The 24076-nt window shown below is 30.0% G+C and overlaps 1 protein-coding gene across 1 annotated transcript; it reads right to left on the bottom strand.

Annotated features, from left to right (window-relative positions):
- Positions 1-797: 797 nt before the first annotated feature.
- On the bottom strand, positions 798-22482 carry LOC145317943 (uncharacterized). The gene is made up of 9 exons (XM_080159232.1): positions 22383-22482; positions 21713-21799; positions 20059-20130; positions 18127-18189; positions 5877-5954; positions 4553-4600; positions 3816-3842; positions 1977-2035; positions 798-1059 (listed from the first exon to the last, which is right to left on the bottom strand). The coding sequence occupies exons 1-9, from the start codon at positions 22426-22428 to the stop codon at positions 1039-1041; spliced, it is 501 nt and encodes a 166-aa protein (XP_080015358.1). The 5' UTR covers positions 22429-22482; the 3' UTR covers positions 798-1038.
- Between the last annotated feature and the right edge of the window lie 1594 nt (positions 22483-24076).

The following is a 24076-nucleotide window of genomic DNA, read 5'->3' as shown; positions in this document are numbered from 1 at the left end:
CGCATAAATATGTACATTTGACCTTTTCATAATCTACGCGTGTAGGTTTTTTAGGAGATATCTAACTTATGTACTTTTATTAGAAAGGCTCCAGATATCCAGGGACGGCATCCTCAATGCATCACGGAGATTTCCCCGGCACAACTGAACGTGACTATTCGGGAAACTCATCATACACTCCGGCCTGCTTAAATGTCATGTGCAGACCTACGTGTATCCCCAGCCATCCCTGTATGATCAGAAACGCCCTCCAATACTCTGTAATTTTCCTATATGTATAATATGTATTCATTAATTTGTGTAAACTATATTTGTCAATTAAAAATATATCAGTTCCGCAGAAGCAGTTGTTAGTAGAGTATCAACTCTAATTTTTATGCAGCTATTACTAGCTGCCATTAATTATCCAGAAACTTATAAATCCCCTGTGGGTACCTGCGAGTAGTTTTGTTCTTTAACTTATCGGAGACGTTCAACCAAAGGGAACGAGTCGCTTCGCTCTTGTATTCTCTCAGCCACAACGTTACCAACTCAACAAGTAGCGCCGTCACACCGCTCGAGGCGGGCTATCTTGGTTTTTAAAAAGTTAATAAGAACGTCCGATCCGGTACAGAATTATTGAAAGCAAGGATAAAAATTTTGCACTTCCAGCTAGGCTATTTAAGAAAAAATTGTCTTAGCCAACACAACTCAAAATTAATTTCAAGGACATACCACAGGATATAAAGTAGCCAAGCTGAAAACATATATAAAATTATAAAAAAAAAACTTTAGAATGCAGATTGTTATATTTTGAAAAAAGATTATTATATTATGAAGAACAATTAATTCACAAAATTTAGAGAAATTAATTGTGGCATAAGGCAATCTCAAATTCCTTTTCAGTCCAAGTCACAAAAAAAGAAAATAATTATAATTATAACCCAAATCACTAATTATCATCAACATAATTAAAGAGAAAAACAGTAGTGGTTGTTGTTGGATAAGTAGTTGTTATTGTAGAAGTTGCAGTATTTGTTGATGTTGGAGAAATAGTTGTTACCAGGGTTTCAAGGGTTTCTAGAATAAAAAGGAACAATTTATTAAATACTTTACCCTACCAATTATCTAAGTCTTATTGAAGCTATGAGCCAAAATGAGATGTGATTGAAATTTTAAATAAATACACAACAAACCAGACTCTCTACAGAATTGTAATAGGTTTATTAAAAAAATTTTAAGATTAAGTATTAATGTAATTTGTAATCATTACTAAGAAATTTTTGCAATGGAGATGGATAAACTCTTGGAAATGGTCCTTTTTAGTTGTTTACATCTTATGGTGTGTATGTCTTCTTAATGGTTTGTGTATTCCTGTGTAACATTATTGTATGTTTGTGTATATATTTATTTATGTTTTTACCATTGTGTTATTAGGTGCTTTCCCTCAAAGTGTCTAGCAAGCACAATAAATTCTACACCCTTATATTGAATTTTAAAAATGAAACAAGAAATTTTACCCAACCCCTGCTGTGCCTAAAGGTGGAGTTCCCTTCCCCTGGGTTTCTGTGCAAGCCAGGAATTTTGAGGAAAACTAGCGGCTATGCACCTAGAGGCCTCTAATTGCACTTTAAGTGTTTTTTCTATATTTAAAATATATAATTTGAGAAATAATTCAATTAATGTTAAGATCAGATGTTTTCATTTATGTTTCTTTAGTAGTTATAAACCTTCCCAGGACCTGTGAGAAGCTACCCTGTAAAGAAGAACTATATTGGTTCAGCAGTAAGTGAGATTTTTTAGTACAGACAGACAGACAAATAGCCTTAGTTTATTATTATGATTGTCTGTGTTTCTGTAAATTGGTCAGCTAAGATTTTACAATAAAAGGGTTTTCAGTTTTTGACCTTGTCTTGTATCTTTTCATAATTTTACCAATAGAAATTGTCTATTCTTTTTTTTCTTTCTATACTTTAGTATTTTTATACTTTTTTTACCTTACAATAAGAAGAATCCATGGAAGGATCACAACCCAAAGAAGAGTTTGGTACCCAGGCTAAACAAAAATTACTAATGCTACAAATGCTACAACACATAAGTATTCATTTTAATGAACATACAAAAGTTATGTCCATGACAGATCTGACAGGTGGTTGAAATTATTACAGTTTAGTCTATTAAATGTATTGAAGATTCCAAAAATTATATTGGCCAAAAAGATATTTTTTATAGAGAGGTGAAATGTCAAAAGTCAAATCGTAAATTATAGTTCTGTTTTTATAAAAACTGTTTAAACCTCCTAACTGTCTGAATCTTTATGTGTCTTGTATAAAACTTATCTATAAAAATTTAACTATATACACATATTTTCATAATAATCATTAATCCAAGCCTCAGGCTTAATTATATGGCGGCAAGAGTTGATTTAATAATGATATCTGGTCTGTGTCGAACATGGTGTCTGGTCAAAGTTGGTTAGGTGGAACTAAAATTAGAAAAAATTCTAAAAAAATCTTAATTTCTACATTATGACTTTTTTGTGTATAAGGTAGAGACCTAATTTTTTTTGGCAAATACTTAGATATCAATTTATATCTGAGGAAAGTGGTGTTATGGCCGTTTGACTGCTCCCTGACCAATTTTATGACCAATTTTTTGTCCAGCTTTTACTATAGACTTATATCATGAATATCATGGCTTCTATTACAGCTAGAGTCTTAAAAATGTTGGGGTTAATCCATGAGCAATAATTTACTTTTGTGAGTAGTAAGGTTGTGACCGATTGACCACTCCTTGACCGATTTTCTAATTCCTACCTGTAATTTTGCCGTTTGTAAGCTACCAGCTGCCAAATTTCAAAAAAGGTCTAGATCAACCAAATTTTTTATGTAGTCTTTTATTGTCATTAGAAACAGATAAAAATATTAATTGGCGCCATAACTTGCGAAAATGACAGTTTCCATTATTTGCAGTTTTTCGGCGATGGTCAGAAAAAGTTAATTTTTTTGTTATAAAAAATAAAGTTCCACCTAAAATTTGGTATTCCTAGCTTTAAAATTTACTGCTCTACGGCTGTTTTAATATTTAGCGGCTGGCCGCTAAAAAGCGGCTAAGGAGTAGTCTGACGGCAATGACTAGAAAAAGTAATTTTTTCTAACTGTAATAGGAGCCGAGATAGAGCAGGGGGCAAAATTAGCCCCCCCCCCCCAAAATCTATTAAGATGGGAAGTGGGGCCCGATCTGTAATGGTTAAATGTGTAAGTTTTATTAATGTATCTATGGGCAAAGGCAAACACATGGAGATATAGGGCAGTTATTGGCAAGAACACTTTCGCAATATCTCATTTGTTCCATCTGATTTTATTTACCAAATATTTAACTATCTTTTACGCCACTAGAATCTAGAGGCTATATATTCGAAGGAATATAGCAGATAAATATTTGTAAACCATACCCCAGCTTAAAAAAAGAAAATAGCCTAAAACCATCCCAGAACCTATAAGAAGCTTCACTGTAAAGGAGGACCATATTGGTTAAACGGTTAGCAAGATCCTTGGCTACAGACAAAAAAAAGACTATTTCTATAATAAGATATTGAAATATGCTTGGTGTTAATTGTGTAGATCATTCTTAGACTACTATGTCTTTCCAACTACATTACTAATAGAAAATTGTATGATGTATGGATACGGTTTTTTAATAAAAGATTATAAATTATTGAATATATACCATAGTTAATTCAATTAATTTGGTGAGCTTTGCTTTTATGATTGTTTACATTCACTATAAATTTTTAGTTATAGGGTATATAATCTAAATAAAATATAAAACGTTACCTTCTCCTTCATCACACCAATTCTCCCCTGATAATATTCATAATTAGGTATGAAATATTCAAATTTTTCTTTTAAATCATTTAATATCACAATTTATATCTTATATAAGTTAAAATACTATAGTTACTCTATAAACATCTATATAAAATAAAACTGAAAGAATGACTGATCCATACATTCATAGAATTACAAATCAGATAACAATCTTAGGTCAAGCATACCCAAAAATAATACATTAATTTTATATTTATTTATCTGGCATGTTATTGGAAATTTTGAGAATTATATTATAATGTTTGATACTTTTTTAATATTTACTTTACTCCTATTATAGACAGAAAGAAAAATTGCAAGCACCACCTACACGCATAAACACACACACATGCACTAACACACACACATATGCACTACCATACACACACACTCCATTTGATTGGTACCAACATATTCCTACATATAGCTTGTAGAATGCATAAATTCACACACAGACAAATACTCTTAGACAGGGCTTATAGTACTTGTCTATTTGTAACATTAACTTGTCATATCTTTTCATTATTACATTTTACTGTTCTTTGCGTTGTTAATATTGTTGCTGTGTTATTAATATAATATAAGATAATTATTATAAAATTTAAGTAACTAAAATAATAATTTGATTGTTGAATCTAGCAGGGAAGTGATGTATTAAGATTTGTACTAAGTGGAAAAGATTAGTTTTATAAATATTAACTTACTTATAAAGACATTACCAGCATAACATCTCCAATAACCACGACAATTACCTAAATATGATTAGCAGGTTGTTAGCACTGGAACATAGAATAATTTTTTCTCATAATTTTACATAATCCTATTAATAAAGTTATAAGGTTTTTTTGTTTGTTTCTCTTTTAAAATCGATGTCTGAATCAATAGAGTTTTCGTTTTTAGGAAAGGTAAACAAGGTCCTGAGAAGGTTTATGCAAATCTATATTAATAACTTAGTCTTGTAATGGTTTCAAGCTCCCTTTTCCTGCCCTTGGATACAGAAGCCCCAAGATGCTTGGTGCGCAGCCAATAGTTTAATATAAAAGAGTTATGCCTGTATTATTGGATATTTTACTTGCAAAAGTTGAACTGTCATGTTTTATTATTCTTTTGTTTTTTCGGTTTATCCCATAGTAGTGGTTATGTATTATGTTAAATTTTTCCCAAAAAGTAGGGATTTTTCAAGAGCTGAAATTTCATCTGAAAAGTTGTATTGATATTTTAGAAAGCATTGTTTTGGCAAATTAGCAGGTGGATATTCTTTCAATTAATGAGGCATTAAAAACTCATTTTGACTTATTATAAACCATAGGACAATGCATTTTACTTTATGATATACTGGTAAATTTGCCCTAGACACTGCCTTTTTAGGGGAGATTGTAGGATAGGATTGTGTTTAAGTTACTCTTTCCTCCACTTTCAAAACATGGAGGATTTTTTATTGGGTTTGACTCCCTTAAAGGATAACAGACTTCTTATTTGTATTATAAAAAGGTGCGCTCTTAGATTCAAATGGCTCTACAATGGAAAATTGCTTAAATCCACCCTAAGATATACATACATGAGGCTTCTCTAATCGCATGACTGACTCAAAACCTTACTACTTTAAACCATAGACTATTAACTTTGCTATTATCCTATAGGAAATAAACATTTAGAGTTTTTTTTTTCTTAAGAAAATATCCTAAAACTGTTTGATGACACATTAAAAGCATTTCTATGAAGCACATCAAAATGATGAACATGTTAGGGAGATCTTTTGCTTTAGACAAAAATTATCAAGTAGCTTATCATCTAAAAAAGACAGATAATGTATAACTTTATGTTATACTAGTTGCCGCTAGCGGCTATACAAACGGGTTGGAGGGAAAAAAATATAACTTATAACTATACCAAGACATTTATAAAGCTTTCCTTTAAAGCAATTCCAGAGATCTTAAGCTTCATTCAATAAACCCTTATATTTTATATTATATTTTACTAGGAAAACAGAAAATTAAAGTTTTAACTGATGCAACTAAATGAACTAACAAGGAAGGGGAAAGGCATCAGACCATCCATCTGTGAACATGGTACAGTTTGCATTGGTGGGTAAATCACAATTTCCATCTAAACACATAAATATATAATTTGATTGTATCTACTTCCTAAATTAAGAATAATTCAAAACATAGAATATATATAATGATATTGCAATTCACTTTATAAATAAACAATCATATTATACAAATTAATGAATGTACCAAGTCACCAACTTTCTGGTAACAATTGTAGTGTTGCTATGCTTTTTAATTCGTAACCAAATGTTATATTAATCATCATAAAGTTTAAAAACAATAGGAAAATTCTAGCATGCCTATATTGATGAAAAGAGCTAATAGTAAAGGATGGGCCAACCCTAATTATAGAAAAGATTAACCCATTAGTATCCACCCCACGATTTAATTAAAAATTAAAACTTTTTTTGAAATACCCTACTTACTATGGATGATTTCAATACAAATCAAAAGAAGTTTTTTTGGTTATGACCACTATGACAAAAAATATGACCACGTTTATAAATTGACGTTTGGCCACTCCCTACCCCATTATCAGATGATAGGAAATAACTGACATTAGGTACTAAAATGGTTAGAAAACGTTATTTGTTTTTCTTAATTCAAAAGAAAAGTTATTTTACTTAAATTATATATATAACAAAATATGAAGATGGTTTTAAATACCGTTTCTTATTAAATTACTAGCGATTTCGCCCCTAGCATCTAGGACTCTGTCTCTAACAGGATAGGAAGGTGGTAGAAAAGTAGCCCAAAACCACCCAAAGCTTAAATATAAAGAGTTAAAGAGTCTAAAACCATGACTTATGAGAAGCTTCCCTAAAATGTAGAAGTCAATCAGTTTAGTAGTTTAGAAATCTTAGGCTACAGACATAAGAAACTTTTAATATATGAGAGGATATAGCTTAGAAACAAATGTAAGCTAGATAAATTGTATTCAGGAATTAGGGAAAAATTGCATTTTTAAAAAGTATTTCTTTGTTTCTGTACAATGTTTTTTTTATCTTTACGTCTTATAAAACTATCAAAAAAATATTCTGATCAATACCTGTAAAACATATACAAATTAGTAAGGCTTATTAATTACTTCTCACATACCCTATTCCATTTATAAAATCGCATTACTAAATCCTTTTCTATCACACGGTTTTACAAATGCGCGAGGATTTTATCAGAACATATGACAATGATTTCAACCAATCAGAAATAAGCTTGTTTGATGGACCGCCCTAAATTTTCACCCAGAGTATTCAAGATGTCAAATAACGCTCAACTATGCATTTCAGGTCCATTGTTTTATCAGCTTATATATGACCCCTCCCATTATATTCTTGACTTTAAAATTAATCCTTTTATGGAAAAAAAACCGCCCCCCCCCCCCACACACCATTTTACATCAATTAATTTATCACATCTTTGTAAAACTATGTCTTGACTTGACCAATCCTATTTCTTGTTTATCTAGGGATAAAGAGATATGTTTGTTTTTTATAATTATTTATCCGGAAAATCATTGCCATAGAGCTCAGTATAGTATGAAAAAATCTATAAATCTAAATGTTGTACACATAAAAATGGTTTGAAGTGTTGTAATTTTTTTTTTTAAAAAACAATTTTAACTTTTAAGCAGAGACATCGCTAGTTGAATATATATTTATTCAATATTAATATTCCCCTACGTACCCCAGAATCGTCTTGAGAAAATCCGTAAAATTCAAAAAGTTGAAATTTAAGCCTAATATGTTATTTCTGACCGATATCCAGCCGTTCAGTTAAATTAGGACGTTGAATATAATTGAAAAAGGGAATATAACTCAACGTTCGCTGGCCGTAGAAAAATAATAAAATGTTGAAAATTTAATTGGGAACGTTCTCATAAATATTGTTTAAAATATTCACGCAACCTATTTTTCTGTTTTAGTTTTCCGGAATTTGATTTAGCAAATAATAATTGGCGTTTATTTATATAAAGTAGTAAGAGTTTTTTGTCTGTTCGGGATCTTGCTAACCATTGAGCTTTTTAGTAAACTAGCGGCTGCGCCCCTAGCATCTAGGGGCATTTCATTCGAAGGGAAATGGAAGGGTAAAAAATAATAATAGCTTAAAACCATAATTAGACTTATTTGTAAAAACAAAATAGCCTAAATCCATGCTAAGGCTAAGGAGAACCATATCGATTCAGTGGCTAGCGAGATCCTTCGCTACAAACAAAAAAAGCTTAGTACTTTGTATAATAGGATATTAAATAAATAAAACCATTTAGGTATAAAATTTGCAAAATATATCTAATTAGACTTTTAGGTTTTAACACTTAAAAAGTTAAAATAATGAAAATAATGAAAGAACCTATTTTATTAAATGCTCATATTTAAACTTCCTATTGTAAAGGATTATAGGGGGTGCGGTGCTCAAAGGGATTTTACCCCCCCCCCCCATATTCGATTGAATATGATTTACTTTACAGTTTACTACCATTCTCTGACAAAATAATAAAAAAGGTGAAACAAGGCCAATAAAATCTAAAATGATTCATTTATATAGTTCATAGAAGCGAAGCTCCTCTATAATTAGGTTTAGCCAGTTAATTATTAAACAGCTTCCTTAAAATTAAGTTATCCATCTTAGGTAAGCTTCATATAGGTCCCTGTATAGTTTAAGGGAAACCATAAGGGATAAGACAATGAGCGATAAATTTATTTACATCTCCAAAGATTGATAGTGGTTGAAATATTTTGATGCTCAACTTAATGAACAAACCATTAAAGTCCCCAAAGTTGTTAAGCCAATGAATAAGTAAACGTTATCATAAAACTTTGAATTGACAAAATTGTCTTATAGGAAGAATTATTAGGGGGGGGGATGTATGAAGTGAGAGAGAATGAGTGTTTATTTAACTCCTCCCCCCCCCCCCAGAAATGCTAAGATTGGATTCCTAAGATACAGGGATAGAGCAATAATTCAGACCAGAAAATTGTAGACTGATCATTAATGATATTGTCTTCCTATTGAAAACTGCGGATCATGTTACTTGTAGATGCAGCGCTGCACTTACAAGTAACATGTTTAACTTTGCCAAACCTACAAGTAACATGTTAAAAAGATTTTTAAAAATTTCTACAATAAGATGCGCTAATAGTTATTTCTTGCATCGTATTATAAACTGCTTTCCGCGGATATAGGATGTAGTGAATTAAATTATGTACATTTAAAATGTTTTACTTTTTAATGCATTTTTTAACGTAAAATTAGTAGTTGAAACGTTTAACCACTCAAGTCCCCAAAGTTTTTAAGCCATCAAATAAGAAAATATTATAAAACTTTTGGGATTAGTGTAATAAACATCCCATTGTCCCCTATCTCTTTGAACTTTGAAAAGTATATTTGATGAAAATCTTCGTAAAAAAATCCGACATAAATCTTTAATAGTAACCTTTTTCTAGACGAATGTTAGGAGTTATACATTATAGAATTGTTGAATAGCTTTGCTATTAAAAAGTTAAGTAATATGTAGTTGAAATATTGAGAAGATAAATAATATCAATGGTCAGGTTTTAAGCTAGTTTCTCTATAAAATATAAGATATCCCTAGGAACATGGGACGAAGCTACTAGTAAGTTAGTAAGTTTCCCCTCCTTCCCCTAACAAATTTTAGTTACAAGAAACAAAATCCTTTTAAGTTTTGCTCACTAATTGTTTTCCCCTTTTTTAGTGGCACAGCTACTCTATAACTAGGTTAGGTCAATCTAAAAGTCAAAATATCTTGCAATCAACATTAAGAAAAATCAGGGTTCTTAAGAGATAAGACAATGGCCAATAAATTGATGTACATCCTCAACAATGATACACAAAATTACCTTCTATGAATATGTCACTCTCTAGATTAAATAACTTAAACTACAATACACAAATAATCTTGTTGTATGTATTTCTATCAATGATTTTGGATCTAGTCAACCTTGTTCCATTGTTGCATGAAAGGATGGGGGAGGGGAGGTCATGTTATAATTATCAAATTACAATATGACATCTATTTGGGGGGGGGGGGGATGACATGCATACACGGGTCATTTAATGTGATTTAGATGTACACTTGTACATTTAAATTATGCTTATTTTGATATTCCGACCATAAACACCAAAAATAGAAAGACAGAAGGACATTTCAAAATATAGAGTAGCTTCGAAAGTTTGGAAAGTCAACTCCTAAGTCTAACCCAGAAGAATGAAGGGATAATAAATAAAAGTAAAAGTTTTCCTCCCCCACAATCTACAATGCAAAGTAGAATGATGTCTGTCTGTCTGTCCCTTAAGATCTTTGTAACTGCTGGATTCTACTCTTCAGGGAATATACCTACTGGTCCTGTGGTGGTTATAGGCTATTTTCTTGTGTGGGGGGGGGACACCATCAACAACCCCAAAAACCTACGTGATATTTTGTTAGCAGAACTAATCAGGGCAAGTTCCAACCTTCTCCCAATCACACCTAACACATGTTTTTGTAGTTTTACAATATACATATACTAGCGGTTACGCCCCTAGAAGCCTCTAGGGGTACTTAAGGTAGGAGGGGGAAAAGTCGACCTCATCCCATTTTAATATTAAGTTTTGAAAGAGTAAAAAAAGAATATTTTGGGGGGGAAGTTTAAAACCTTCCCAGGACCTGTAAGAAGCTTTACTGTAAAAGAGAACAATACCGGTTCAGCGGTTAGCAAGATCCTTCGGGACAGACAAAAACGCTTACAACTTTATATAATAGGATAATTAAAAATACTGCTCCCCCCCCCTACAATTTATCATTACTTTTTACACTATCTACTTTGAGAAAATTACAAGGATAACAACATCCATAAAAGCGAAGCTCTAAAATGGAATGACTGATATTAACTTTTGTAGAGTGTCAGAACAAATTAAGCATAATATTTTTGGATTATTTTTGACAAAATTATACGTTATTTTTTTGTAAAACTGTTAAATACAGAATAATGTTAAAAGGACAGACCTACCAACCCTAATTATAGAAAAGCCCTGCTTTATAAAAAGTAAGGTTGGACCCCTTGCTCATATCAAAACCTCAACTTCCTGTTGTTGTATTAGTAAAGAAATATGGGAGGGATATTAAATTAATCTAATGATTTTATAAGTTTAAATTTTTAAAAGCAAAGCTTTTCTTTAATTAGGGTTGGACCGTACGTCCGACCGTCCGTACGTCTGAGATGGATAGCTTTTTTCATTAATCAAAATCAGGAATCAAAATACCAAAAATCAGATCAATCAGATAATTAGATCACATAAAAATTTGTTGTTAAAAAAGTATAAAAATCAACATGGTTAAAATGGACGTACGGACATTTTGGTAATGATTATAGAGTTGCTACGTTTTCTAAATCGTACCTACCTATTAAAGTTATCACCATGCAAAATTTGAAATCGATAGGACAATTCTAACTTGCCTAAATTAACAAAAAAAGCTATCCGTTACGGACGGACAGACGGACTGACGGACGGACGGACCAACCCTAATTATAGAAAAGCTTTGCTTTTAAAAAGGACAAGCATGTCCTAGAGTATGCAATAAAATACTACCACCATAAATTTTTCGTAGATTTTTTCAATAAACCAATATAAAATTTTTCTTCAGAAATAATGATTAGATTATTATTTTCATGTCTTTAAATTATAATCTACAAATATATATTTGTGGCATGTATTTAAGAAAAGCATTCAAACGGGTAAACATGAATAGAATGGTTTAAGAATTTTAAAAATAGATAATTAATCGAAGGAGTATTTCCTCTGCTAAAAATCAAAGCAGGCTATTGTAAGAAAAAAGTACAGTAAATCATAATAAGACAGTTTACTACACCAAGATTATCTTCTAGACATCTTTGCACTTCTAGTTAAATTTTGCAGGAAAAAATATTTTTAAAACAATTATTGAAATAATTTTTAATCATTTGCATCATTAAGGTTTCTTTTTTCATACCTATCCGATCTAGCTGCATTTAAAAAAAAAGTTTTTCTACATAAAAGTTCGGTCTGTCCATCCGGAACGAATATCTCTTTTTATCGTTAATTTAGGCATGTTAGAATTGTCCTATAGATTTTAAACGTTGTAACAATTTGATTATCCTTAACTTAGATTATTTTTCCATGCTTCTTAGTTAGTTTAATATAATTTCTCGTATTCATTCGAATCCGGTGGATAGGAACCGGTTCTCATCCATACGAAAAAACTATGTCTAGCATCGTATTATATCCAGTTTTCTACGAATATAGAAATGTACAATCATAAGATTAAAACTAGTTTTTTTTAGCCCCGAGTTTTAATCTTATAATTGTACATTGTCCATAAACATTATCCTGTATCAAACAGTTTTTCAACAAATTTAATTACAATTTTGCTTTTACTCTTATACATTTATACTCTGATTATTCAGTTCTGACACTATATCAGTGTTAATGTCCGTTTGTCCTACACTTTCAGTGCTTCGCTTTTGTGGATGTTGTCATCCTTGTTTCTATATATAATTTTGTTTGTCTGCCATAAAGCCCATAACAGATTGATTTTTAGGGTGATAGACACGTCCTTCTTGTTTCAAGCCTTTTATAATGACTCATATAACATTTCAGCTTTTAAATTTGATTTTAGGTTGCAATTACGCAGCAGTCTAAGTAATGATTTCTCCCTTCCCCTTCCCTACCCCATCCCCTCCCCTCCTAATGAATTATCGAACTAACCACTAAGGGAGTTCACTGTTAGCAATCTAAATAGACCACTATTTCTCCCTTGTCATAATATCCACGTATATATCCTTTTCTACAATAGGCAAATGTATGTGTGATTGTCCAATAAGATCTCATAATTGTCTAGACCCTGCAATAAATATGTCAGTACTATGTCAACATAAGTACCTATGTAGTTATATTATAAAAAAGTTAATATGTCAATATTATCTTTATATTCTTTTAAAACAGCCTAAATCAAAAGTGCGACCAACCGAAATCAGTTGGTTTAAGAGAACACCAACAAAGTTCAAGAAAAAGGATAAAAATCTAGAATCCAAATGGATAAGTCAATGGCCGAACAATTGATTTACATCCCCAATCATGATATACAAAATTTTCCCTTCTGTAGATTACAATTGGTGTTTAAAACATTTTCACACTAAATTAAATGAATCAACCAATCAAAATTCAATTTATTGTTTAGGTCTTGGGATGTTTTGAAGCAATTTTCTGATTTCCCTAGCATTCGGAATTACAGAGTTCCTAGATGTAAGAGGCGCAGCAGATATTTTACTTTACTTAATATATGAGAAGCCTCTTTAATAGAATTATAATTTTATTTGAAATAGTTTAATTGTTTTAGTTGCACCACTTCATGATAATAAGAAATACATTCGTTTCTTCTAGCATTTTCCTATACCTACAACCCAAGAAAAGTGGCAGAGGTCAAGAACAATTTTTTTCAATACCAACTTGTAAATTATTCATATGTCAAATTGGATATATTAACAGGGAAAAATTTGTCGTTAATTTGGATTGCTGATATGGACCTCATTATTGGTCAGTATGAGGGGATTGGGTAAGATGGTGGATGGGGATATCATTATTTTAGCCTGCTACAGCGTTCACTTTATTAGGGTAAATGGTAATCTGGTGTAAGATCCAATAATTAATAAATCCATTGTCAAGACTTTTTTAAAATACTAGTTTAAATTTCACTAAAAATACAAATGCGAAAGATTTCTACTAGAACCTAAAGCGAACCTCTGTAATGGTAGGACAAATAAACTTTATTACTTGTAAGTTGTAGAGTGTTAGAACTGAGGGCAGAATATAAATAGATAAGTCTAAACAAAATTGTAAGTAAATTTGAGGTAAAACGGCTTTATTACAGGATACTTTTTAAGGACATATAAGATTTTTAGGACTTGATTAGGGAGATGCTTCGCTTATAACATTACTAATATTATGCATGGTTAAAAACTTAAACATTTTAATAGATATTGAAAACAGAAATATACTTTTATTTTTTCATGACTCTATACATGTTTTTTTTTTATTATCTTTGTCTTAAGATGTATTATGTGTTACACTTATAATTATTAAACTTTAAAAATTGTAATTTACAGAAGGGGTTGTGTATGATCATTGGGGATGTGAATCAATTTATCTGCCATTGTCTTATCCCTTTAGATCTCATATAAAGAATATAGGACTACAGCCCCTCCACCCCCCCCCCATCTAAGGTAATATGATATGAGTTGTCCATCTGAAGTCTATTATTAGGTTTGTTTTTTTTTGGGGGGGGGGGAGGAGGGAGGGAGGCTTATGTTAATAGCTTAGACATTTTAAAGGCAAGGCTTTTCTATAATTAGGGTTGGTCCTTCCGTCCGTCACAAATGGATAGCTTTTTTTGTTAATTTAGGCATGTTTGAGATATCAAGCAGTTTTTCAACAAATTGACTTACAATTTTGCTTCAACTCTTCTGACACTATACAAGTGTTAATATCTGTTTGTCCTACTGTATCAGTGCCTCGCTTTTATGGATCTTGTAATCCTTTCTAAAATTTTCCATGACTGAGTATATACATGTCATACATTTCCCCCCCCCCCCCCATAAAATGGGATTATCATCATAAATAATTAATGGGGGGTGGGGGGAAAGAAAGGAAGGGGTTAAACATAGGAATAGCTCATTGTCCCCTCCCTCCCTGGATATTAATCTATCCGCCTCTCTTTATGGCTTAAAGCCTTATCCTTTTGCAAAATGAGGGTTTTATGGATGATGTAATCCTTGTTATAATTTTTCCTGACTTTCCCTTTTTATGAAATCTAAAATGGGATGAGGTCGACTTTTCCTCCTCCTACCAGTGCCAGTGCCCCTAGAGGCTTCTAGGGTGCGTAGCCGCTAGTTTTATATAAAGTAGTAAGCTTTTTTCTATCTGTAGCAAAGGATCTTGCTAACTAATGAACTGATATGGTTCTCCTTTACAGTGACGCTTCTTAAAGGTCCTGAGGTGGTTTTAGGCTATTTTTGCCCTTCCATATCCCTTTGAATATATATAGCCCCTAGATGCTTGGGGCGCACGCAGCCGCTAGTAACTAAAAAAAAATTATGAAACTAAAAAAGATTGTATAAGGTTTCGTGATTTATCAAGAAGTAAAGGTATTCCATGAAATTATTATTTATTCCTTTTTTTTTTGGGTCACATTAAAATGGAACGCTAGGCTTGGAATATAATGTAGGGATTTAATATATCAGAAGGATAGGTTATTGTCCACTAATAATCCAGTTAAAATTTATTATCTTTAACCCCTTTCTATAGAACAATTCCCCCCGTCTCAAAATATACAATAATCTAGAAATAATTGACCAGGTGTGAAATTTGAGTCCACCGTCTTCAAATATTATATTAGTTTTGAACTAGCGATATCTCTGCTTTTAAGTATCAGGTATATGAAGGAAAGTTGTTTTCTAACTTCATAGAAATATATTATTTATATTCTTTATATTAGTCTTATTATGTTCTTAAAAAAATTTATTTCAAGAGGCTAGGTCATTTAACTATCCCTTTTTCCAACTTATCACTATGTCTGTCCTTCCTGTTTTTATTATTAGCGAAGCAAAGCTACTATATAAATAGTGGTGCAGCTACTCCATAATTATATATGTCCGTTCGTCTATCATTAAGAAACTGTAATTCTCAAAGTTTTCATCATCTTTCTATCTGTTTTTTTTAATTTTCTCCTTCTCTTTCATGTTTGTATGAATACTGAACATGATAAAATTTCTCACATTGTCTGTTTGTCACTGTATGATTTGTTTGTCTTCGCTGCCTATGAATATTGTCATCATTGTTCTTCACTTTGACCCTCTTCCTAACTATTTTTCAATTGAAGGTTCGATTTTTAAATCAAACTTATTCTTTTGACGGTGAAGTATTATAAAACAAAATAGTAAAAATTATATATCTATAATTTTATTTTAATGTATTTGCATTAAAGAATATTTTTTAGATGAAATTATTTTAAAAAGATGAGTTACCAATTTAAAAATGATAAATATTTAAGAACTGACCAAACATCCTAAACATGATTTTAGGGCATAATTTCTAGGGGATTTATATAAACACTATGCATATTACTACTACTATTAGGCCATGCGAAATAATACTTACATAACTTTTTCAAACACTTTTTTCTCCGTGAAATTTTAAGAATCCCTTACAATGGCTATAAAAATTATTACCCTCTCAATTTTCAATTTTTGATTAAGCCCTCCAATAAAACATTAAAATTTTAATTAGTTTTTTATTGTTTTAATATTTTTACTTTTTAAAATGAAAGTGATAGCAATAATCTTTCAACATCTATTCTTATTTTTTAGATTTATCATCCCTGTCAGTTTTTAGAGCCATCTAAACAGAAGCTACTTTAACGTAGTTTTATTGATGTGTGGGTACGAATGGGTTAAATATCAATATCAATTTAATGTTTGAATATTGAACTCTCTACGAAACTTTGACTCTCATTTGATATGAAACTGTTAGGATTCAGAATGAATGCTAGTTATATAATACTTAAAATTCAAAAAATAGTGATAATAATCTATACCTATTTAGGAAAATTTCAAACATTAAGTTTATAGAACATGTATATCATTTAACAAGGATGAAAACATGATTAAAAATCAAGCTATAAAATTAGATGATAAGGAATTCATAATTTTAAACTAAACTGTTTATAATTTTGTTGCAAAATATAGGATTCTGTTCAAGGATAAGCTTTCATTTTAGGTTGGACACATAGACTTTATGGTAACAATGATAGAGTTGCTATGCTTTCTGAATCATACCTATCTTTTAAAGGAATCATCTTGGAATTGATAGAACAATTCAAAAATGCCAAAATCAAAAATAAGAGCTGCCTAATATTGACAGACAGATGGCCGGACAGACCCTAATAATAGAATGGCTTTGCTTTCACAAGATCAAACATCACTATCTTTAAAAATATGGTATTATGATAAATATGTGCATAATTCAAATAAATTTGAATTTGCAAGAATATTTACATCCATAAAAGTAAAGATCTGAAATTGTAAGCAAATAAACATTAGCACTTGTTGCAAAACAGCTAAAATACAGGATATTTTTTATGGACATACTTACATTTTTAGGACTTGATTAAAGAGATGCTTTGCTGATAATATTTTAATCATGAATAGGATAATATATAACATAAAAAAAACTATTTCTAAAACTGTTAAAAAGTAAAATATTTTAAATGGACTTTCTGGTAGTGATTGTAGAGTTACTATGCTTCCATAATCATAGGTAACTTTTAAATCATGCAAAGTTTAGAATTGATATGACAATTCAACAAAAAGAGCTAACTTTTCTGTACAGAAGGATGTACAGACTGACTGACCCTAATTAAAGAAAAGCATTATTTATTAAATTATTAAATTATGCATGTCAAAATAAGCCTTATTCACTTATTCAACAAATAATTATATTATTAATAAGTGCATGTTGTGTCATATGAATACAATATGCAGGGTAACAATTCTGTGTAAATCTATTTTTTTATTTTCAAAGAATAAAGTACAAACTAATGTTTTATACAGTAAGATCCACAAAAAAGTATTTTTTTAGGGTTTACTGCCCTTATTTCATAATGTATAATCAAAAGTAGCATATGTTCTCATATGTATAAAGAAGTGTTTTTAACTTTAAACCTAAATTTTTATTACACTTTTGTATAAAGTTTCTGCTAGTAACAAAAATAAAAGAATGTCTACCTTAATTTTGATAAAAAAGGTTGTTTCATGTAAAAGTTACTTTTTGCTCAAAACTTTAGCTTTAAAAATATTTGTGATTAATGGAGGTAAATCTAAAATTTTTTTTATAACCTTGTGTGAAAATTTATAGAGAACAAAGATGTATACTACTTTTTATGATACATTAAGAAATAAAGGCTATAAAACATACTTATTTGTGGGTCTTACTGTACACTGCCCACTTTTCATAATTTTATCCTACTTGATACAAAATAATGACAGATAACAAAAAAAAGATTAAATTCAGGAATAATAAGGGATAAGACAATGAATAATAAATTTATATTTTAGAAAGGTTTGAAAATGCAACCTGGTAATATCCAATCAAGATTTATTAAGGCTACAAAAGATTTCTGTGGAAGGAAAATATTTCACCTGGTTTGCAAATATCCATTGGAGCATCAGCAACATTCACACAAATTCCCAAAAGCCTCAAATCTAATTACAAAATAACAAATTTTATATTTCAATTGTAAATAATAATAGATTATATAAAGTTTTAAAAATTGTTTTACTTCTATTATTGTCTTATGTTTGTATTGTTCAATGAAGATTTTGCTTAAATGTAGTAAAATATATTTGACTATAATTGATATAAAAAAGGTTTTATAAAATTAGTTCAGACAAAAAGCGCAGTGTTTATCACTATTAAAATTCTTTCAAATTTAGATGAATGAACATGCTCTAATTTTATAGTTACCTGTAACAATGTTTAGGGAGAGTTTGACAATTGTATTAGTGAAAGATAGGGGTTACATTTGAATAAGATACGAATTTTTAAAGCAAATCTTTCCTTTATTATTTTATTCAAGTATGTCTGTTCTTAGGTCTATAACGGTATAGTTTTCATTATCAATATTCATAATTTAAGATAATAGGATAAATATATAATGTAAATATTTTGTAAGAACAGTAAAAAGTTCATTATATTTAAAATTATGTACATACTTTTTGGGTATTTTTATAGAGAAACTTAATCTTTAAGAGTGTAGGTTATTTATACAGAACTTATTATTATGCAATGTTTGAAATCAATAGAACTATACAAACAGGCTAAGTGTTACAGAATATTAGCTGTTTTACCCTCAGTAAATGCTCCATAATGGGTTAATAAGTTGTAGATGAAGTATATGAAAATAATTAAAAATAGGATTTAATGATGATGAAATAAGCCCAGCAACAACATTGCAGCCTTTATATTGAAAGATTCTAATAATAAATGATAATACTTTATATCAAACAAATCAACAAAAATTTCATGTATTTAAGAATTTAAATATAATTATGTAAAAATTATTTCCTCCCCCTCTTTCATACTCTTCTCTAGGTATAAAAAATAGTACATCATATTATATCTATCTATCTATTACTTAAACAATAAATTATGTCTTGATTATATGAATAGATGAATAATTAAGACAGCTATCTTCCCCAAATGGCAGAGACACTTTTCATCTAAACCAAATTTTTTGTTTAACTTTTGTAGGGACCCACCTGTGTTTATATTTTTGAAGCTATCGACTGATTTCAAAGACCAAATACAAATCAGGACAGGGTACGTGCCCTGTGGGGAGAGTTACATAAAGTTTCTGCCCCATCTATTTAATTTGCTTTAATGAAAAATCTATTAAGTAACTTTTACCCATACTCACTGTTGCCAGATTTTCTAAATATTAATTAAAATGAAAATAAAATTCACATGGGGATCTTTTGAGTTGAGGAGTCAAGTTTCCACCACCTACTTACCTTACCTTCCTCCCCTGTCATGTTGTAATTAAATTACCCATCATCTAAACCCATAACTGTTGGAAAGGGGTTTAATATATATTACTAGTTGATTTCCCCTCTTATATTGAATTGTTCTTAAAAGCAAATAAAAGTTGCCTGCTGGCACAATTTTTCTCAGGTATATTGTAATTTGTGCAAAATTGAATGTATAAACTTTTTGTAATTATTACTAATACATTTTTTTAATAATTCTTCAAGGGGATTTGGAGAGTAATATTTCTAAGGAGAGCTTCACCGCATGTTGTGGTGGAGGTTATCCAACCACTATTATTCATTTTATTTTCAAAAACTATTTTGGGGGGAGAGGGAAAGCATTTTTTCTATTATTAGGGTGTCTCCTTCCCAAAGAAAATATTTTAAAAGCAGTATGTTTAGAACTAAATCAGATTAGCAGTTACCAAGATCTTGAACTTTAGACAAACTAATAGATGTTCAAACATCATTATACTTTGTATTACATATAAATATTAACAAAAACACATTTCTACATAAAAATATGTTTAAATAAAATATTGTTACATTCATTATCATAAATGCATCTGCCAGTCTGAAGATGTCCACCATTACACGACCAGGCCATCTGACAACCACCTTTGATTAAATATTATAAATTATTTGATAGTTTAAATATTAGATCTCCTGTCAATATTTTGTGTAAATATTCTGGGATCTTGAGGGATAGGACAACAAATGTAAATTGATCCCCTATGATTATGAATAAACCATCCAATCAAAATTTTTGAGCCAATAAATAAGATAATGTTGTTACAAAACTTCCAGTTTTATTTATAATCCAAATCCCCTCCCTCTCTGGAAGTGAGTAGTAAAATGTTATTAGGTTGATGAAATTTAAACCATGGCCAATATTTTAAATTCCATAAAATTGATACAGTAAATAATGGCATTTGAAAACAAATTAGTCAATAATATGTCAGTCATGGACATTAACCATTTTAATTGGATTATTTAATTTGCATCACAACAGAAAATGAATCTTAATTTGACATGGCACAAAAATACATCTCTTTGTAGTATTAGCTTTTTCCTACCACTAGACCAATATGGTTCTCCTTGACAATAAAGCTTTGTACAGTTCATTAAAAATTTAGGAGGAAGGTCCCCCTTATTATTTATAATTTTCTTTTTAAAACTAAAATGAAAAGTGAATGCTCAAAAACCACTCCTACCCCCCCTCTTCCCAGTGGTGTGCCTCTAGTAATGCATGATTTTTTATAAACTGGGTGTAAAAGACAAAGACATTGCATTTTCCAGTTTATGAGGCAACCAGAAGGAAAACTAAGAATAAACTTATTTAGCTTTTTATTTTCATGAATATAAACAATTTTTATGAAAGTAATGTTTAAGAATAAATTTATTTAGCTTTTTATTTTTATGAATATAAACAATTTTTATGAAAGTAATGTTTCATAATCAAAAGTGTTACATTGATCTAAAGAATCTTTACTGTAAGTCATATTGGTCTGTAGTTTAAAAACTATTTTTACACACAAAGGCATACAGTCACACAGACAAACTAATATCAAGCCAGGACGAACCCCAAACTGCCCCACTTTGAGAAAGACAATTCCAGTGACGTCATATATGTTTCGGGAAAGAAAAAGAGAAGGGGGGAAGAAAATCTCTTCAGAAGAGATGGGAGAAAAGGGAAGAGATTTTCTTCCCCCTTCCCTAAACGTATATGTGGGACAGTTTAGGGTTTGTCTAAAGCCATCCTTTCTCCTTTATATTATAACTAGCAGCTTCGCCCCTAGCCTCTAGGGGCTTCGCCCTATGAAGTACTGGAAAGTCAACCCTCCTAAATAGAAATATTCATAAAAGTTATTCTTTCTTTAATTACTCTGTGTAAAATTAAACCCAGGTTGTTTGCCCTATATACAAAAATTTCAATTCGTAAAAATTACACCCAGGTTGTTTGCATACACAAAAATTAAAATTTGTAAAAAAAATTTAATTTTTTTTGGGGGGGGGCGGGGATTCAGGGGACCAGTAGGTATATTCCCTGAAGAGTAGTGGACCCAAATCAGTTCAGCAGTTTATGAGATCTTAAGCTTTAGACAGACACTTGGACAGACATCAAGCTACTTTATATTAAAGATATGTATATTTGAATATAATATTTATATAACTTTTATAATTAATATATAACTCTTACATGGATATCTGTTGTAGATTGTGTATCCTACTGGATCCTCAACACCAATACAGTCAGCTTCTGTTGGTCCCTGACAAATCTCAGAACCTGAATTGTAAAAATAATAGTCATATCTAAAGATTCAAAGATTTTATATTCTAAAAAAGATAATTGTATCTGTGCTTTATTTTAAAATCCTTCTTTTAGGACTTCCAATTAAGAAATGGGGATTGCTACTCATTTAATGTTTAGTATCTGAGGTGCATGTTTTTTTGTGTGTGAAATTTATCATATTATGAAATTATGCTGAATGAAATTATTATTCTGCATCACTAACACTAGACCTAGATAATTTTATTTGCTATTCTGATCTTTTTTTTACAAATATAAAATAGTTTCCAATTATGACAATGGAATAAACACTAATTGAAAATACAATTTTCTGAAACATTATTTAAAAATTGCAGAAAGAACAATTTAATAGATCATAAGAATTTTTGGGGTAAAATAAAGTACCCAAAGCCAAAGGTTGCTAAATAAAGTATAAAAGAAGGTAAAATTTTACCTGATTTTTTTCATAACTAAAAAATCTTAAAAAACTATTTAGAAGTTGGTACAAGAGGTGGTGCCCCTCCCCCCCCCCCTGTAGCCCAACCCAACCCCTTGGTCTATAAAAGGTTAAGACTTTTACCTGTTGCCAAAGCAAAAAGCATGAATAGTATAAAAACATTAGCCATCTTGTATGGCTAAATATTAACAACTAACTAATTGTTTTTATCTCTTGTGTGTGCTGTTTATTAGTATCATTATTTTATAACTTATCAAGGAGGATAAATTATGTTAATACACTTATGTAAATACTAATAATCTTAAAAGTAAAGTTTAACAGTTATAAATCTATCTCAACCATTACATTTAAAATTAGTAACTACTGTTGCTTCAAAACAAAATATATTTCAAAGTAAAAAATCTTCATTATCAATGGCCTGTCTTAGTCTGGCAAATGTAGCCTAGTCGTTTTAAACATAAACATAGAGATATTTATAACTTTGCTTTTTTTGAAAGGTATATCAAAAATATACTCTGACACCTGTAGAATCATACTGCAAAGCCAAAACTGAGAACAATTGCCCACATCGATTTTTATAAGGATTTTAAAGTTTATTTTTTTACTAAATTTTACTGAATCGTGATGTTTCTTTCCTTTTTGGGTAAAATACTCAGCTTTTAGAGTGTCTTGCTTCATAAATATTTTGATTTTATCTATCAAAACTAATTAAAATTTAATTCTTTACAATATATCAATAAATAAACATAAAAATGTTTCATGTCTATTATACATTTAAGGACTAAATTTGTAAAATAATAAAAAATGTTTATGCAATACAACAAATTTATCTTTATCACATTTACAAATATGATATAAAATAAGATTATTAAAACTTATTTTTTAAAATATTTTTAAAAAGTATGTATCTTCAATGTTTATAGTTTTAATTTTTTTCATTTTAATTAAATAAAAGTTATTCTATTATATTGGAAATAAGTCACTTTGTTAAAACACAATATTTAAAATTTAAAGATTTCTAGCTTTGTCATTGGTTAATGCTGAATCCTCATAGTTTTTAAGTTAATTCAAAGATATATCCTACATCTTTCACTTTAAATGAAAAATTATTTAAATACAAAATCAAAAGAGCTATTTTTTTACTTTCATTATCTTTTTATCATATTATGAAGAAAAATGCTTTGAAGCAAGAATTTTACCCAAAAAGAAAAGACAGTTCACGATTCAGTAAAATTTACTTAATCCATTATAAAAATTGATGTGGGCTATTATTCTCATTTTTAGCTCTGAAGTTAATTCTACAGGTGTCAGAGTATATTTTTGATATACCTTTCAAAAATAGGTTAAAAACAGTTTAAAAGGAAAAGGAACAGACTTACATCAAAAACATAAAAATTATGTTGGAGAAGTTGGGACATATCTTAAATGTTAAGAACATTTGCCTTTAGGAATAATCATTGTTTAAACAAATCATACAACAATTTCTGAAGATTTTAACAAGAACAACATCTTTCCATAAGTTTAATTCTAAAAATTACAGACAAAGGAACAAAATAAAAAGAAACTTTTAGTCAGGGGATATATAACACCATTCTTTCAAAGCAGCTGAGTAAATCATAATAACTCCAAAAAATCAAATTCTCTGAAATTGCATGTACATAGATTACAAACAACTTACAGATAAAAGAAACATATTTTTCATAATTATTTTATGTTAGGATAGGTTAGGCAAAGGTCGGAAGATCCCCAAAGTTTTGTATGGTTAGGACCCAGTTTGCTTATAGCCTATTTGAAAAACTTAAAATTATTTTGTAAAA

This window comes from Acartia tonsa, chromosome 4 (genome assembly GCF_053477335.1).
Source record: "Acartia tonsa isolate MP-2025a chromosome 4, ASM5347733v1, whole genome shotgun sequence".
NCBI lineage: Eukaryota > Metazoa > Arthropoda > Copepoda > Calanoida > Acartiidae > Acartia > Acartia tonsa.
Note: the sequence above shows the minus strand (reverse complement) of the source record. Positions and strands in the feature narration are given on the sequence as shown.

Bases quoted from the DNA above. Each gene is read 5' to 3' on its own strand.
- LOC145317943 (XM_080159232.1), bottom strand. From the start codon at position 22,428: ATGGCTAATGTTTTTATACTATTCATGCTTTTTGCTTTGGCAACAG. The intron at 18,190-20,058 runs GTAACAATATTT...TTTTGTAATTAG, and splicing joins ATGCATTTATGATAATGAAT to ATTTGAGGCTTTTGGGAATT. The intron at 3,843-4,552 runs GTAAGTTAATAT...GAATATTATCAG, and splicing joins TGCTGGTAATGTCTTTATAA to GGGAGAATTGGTGTGATGAA.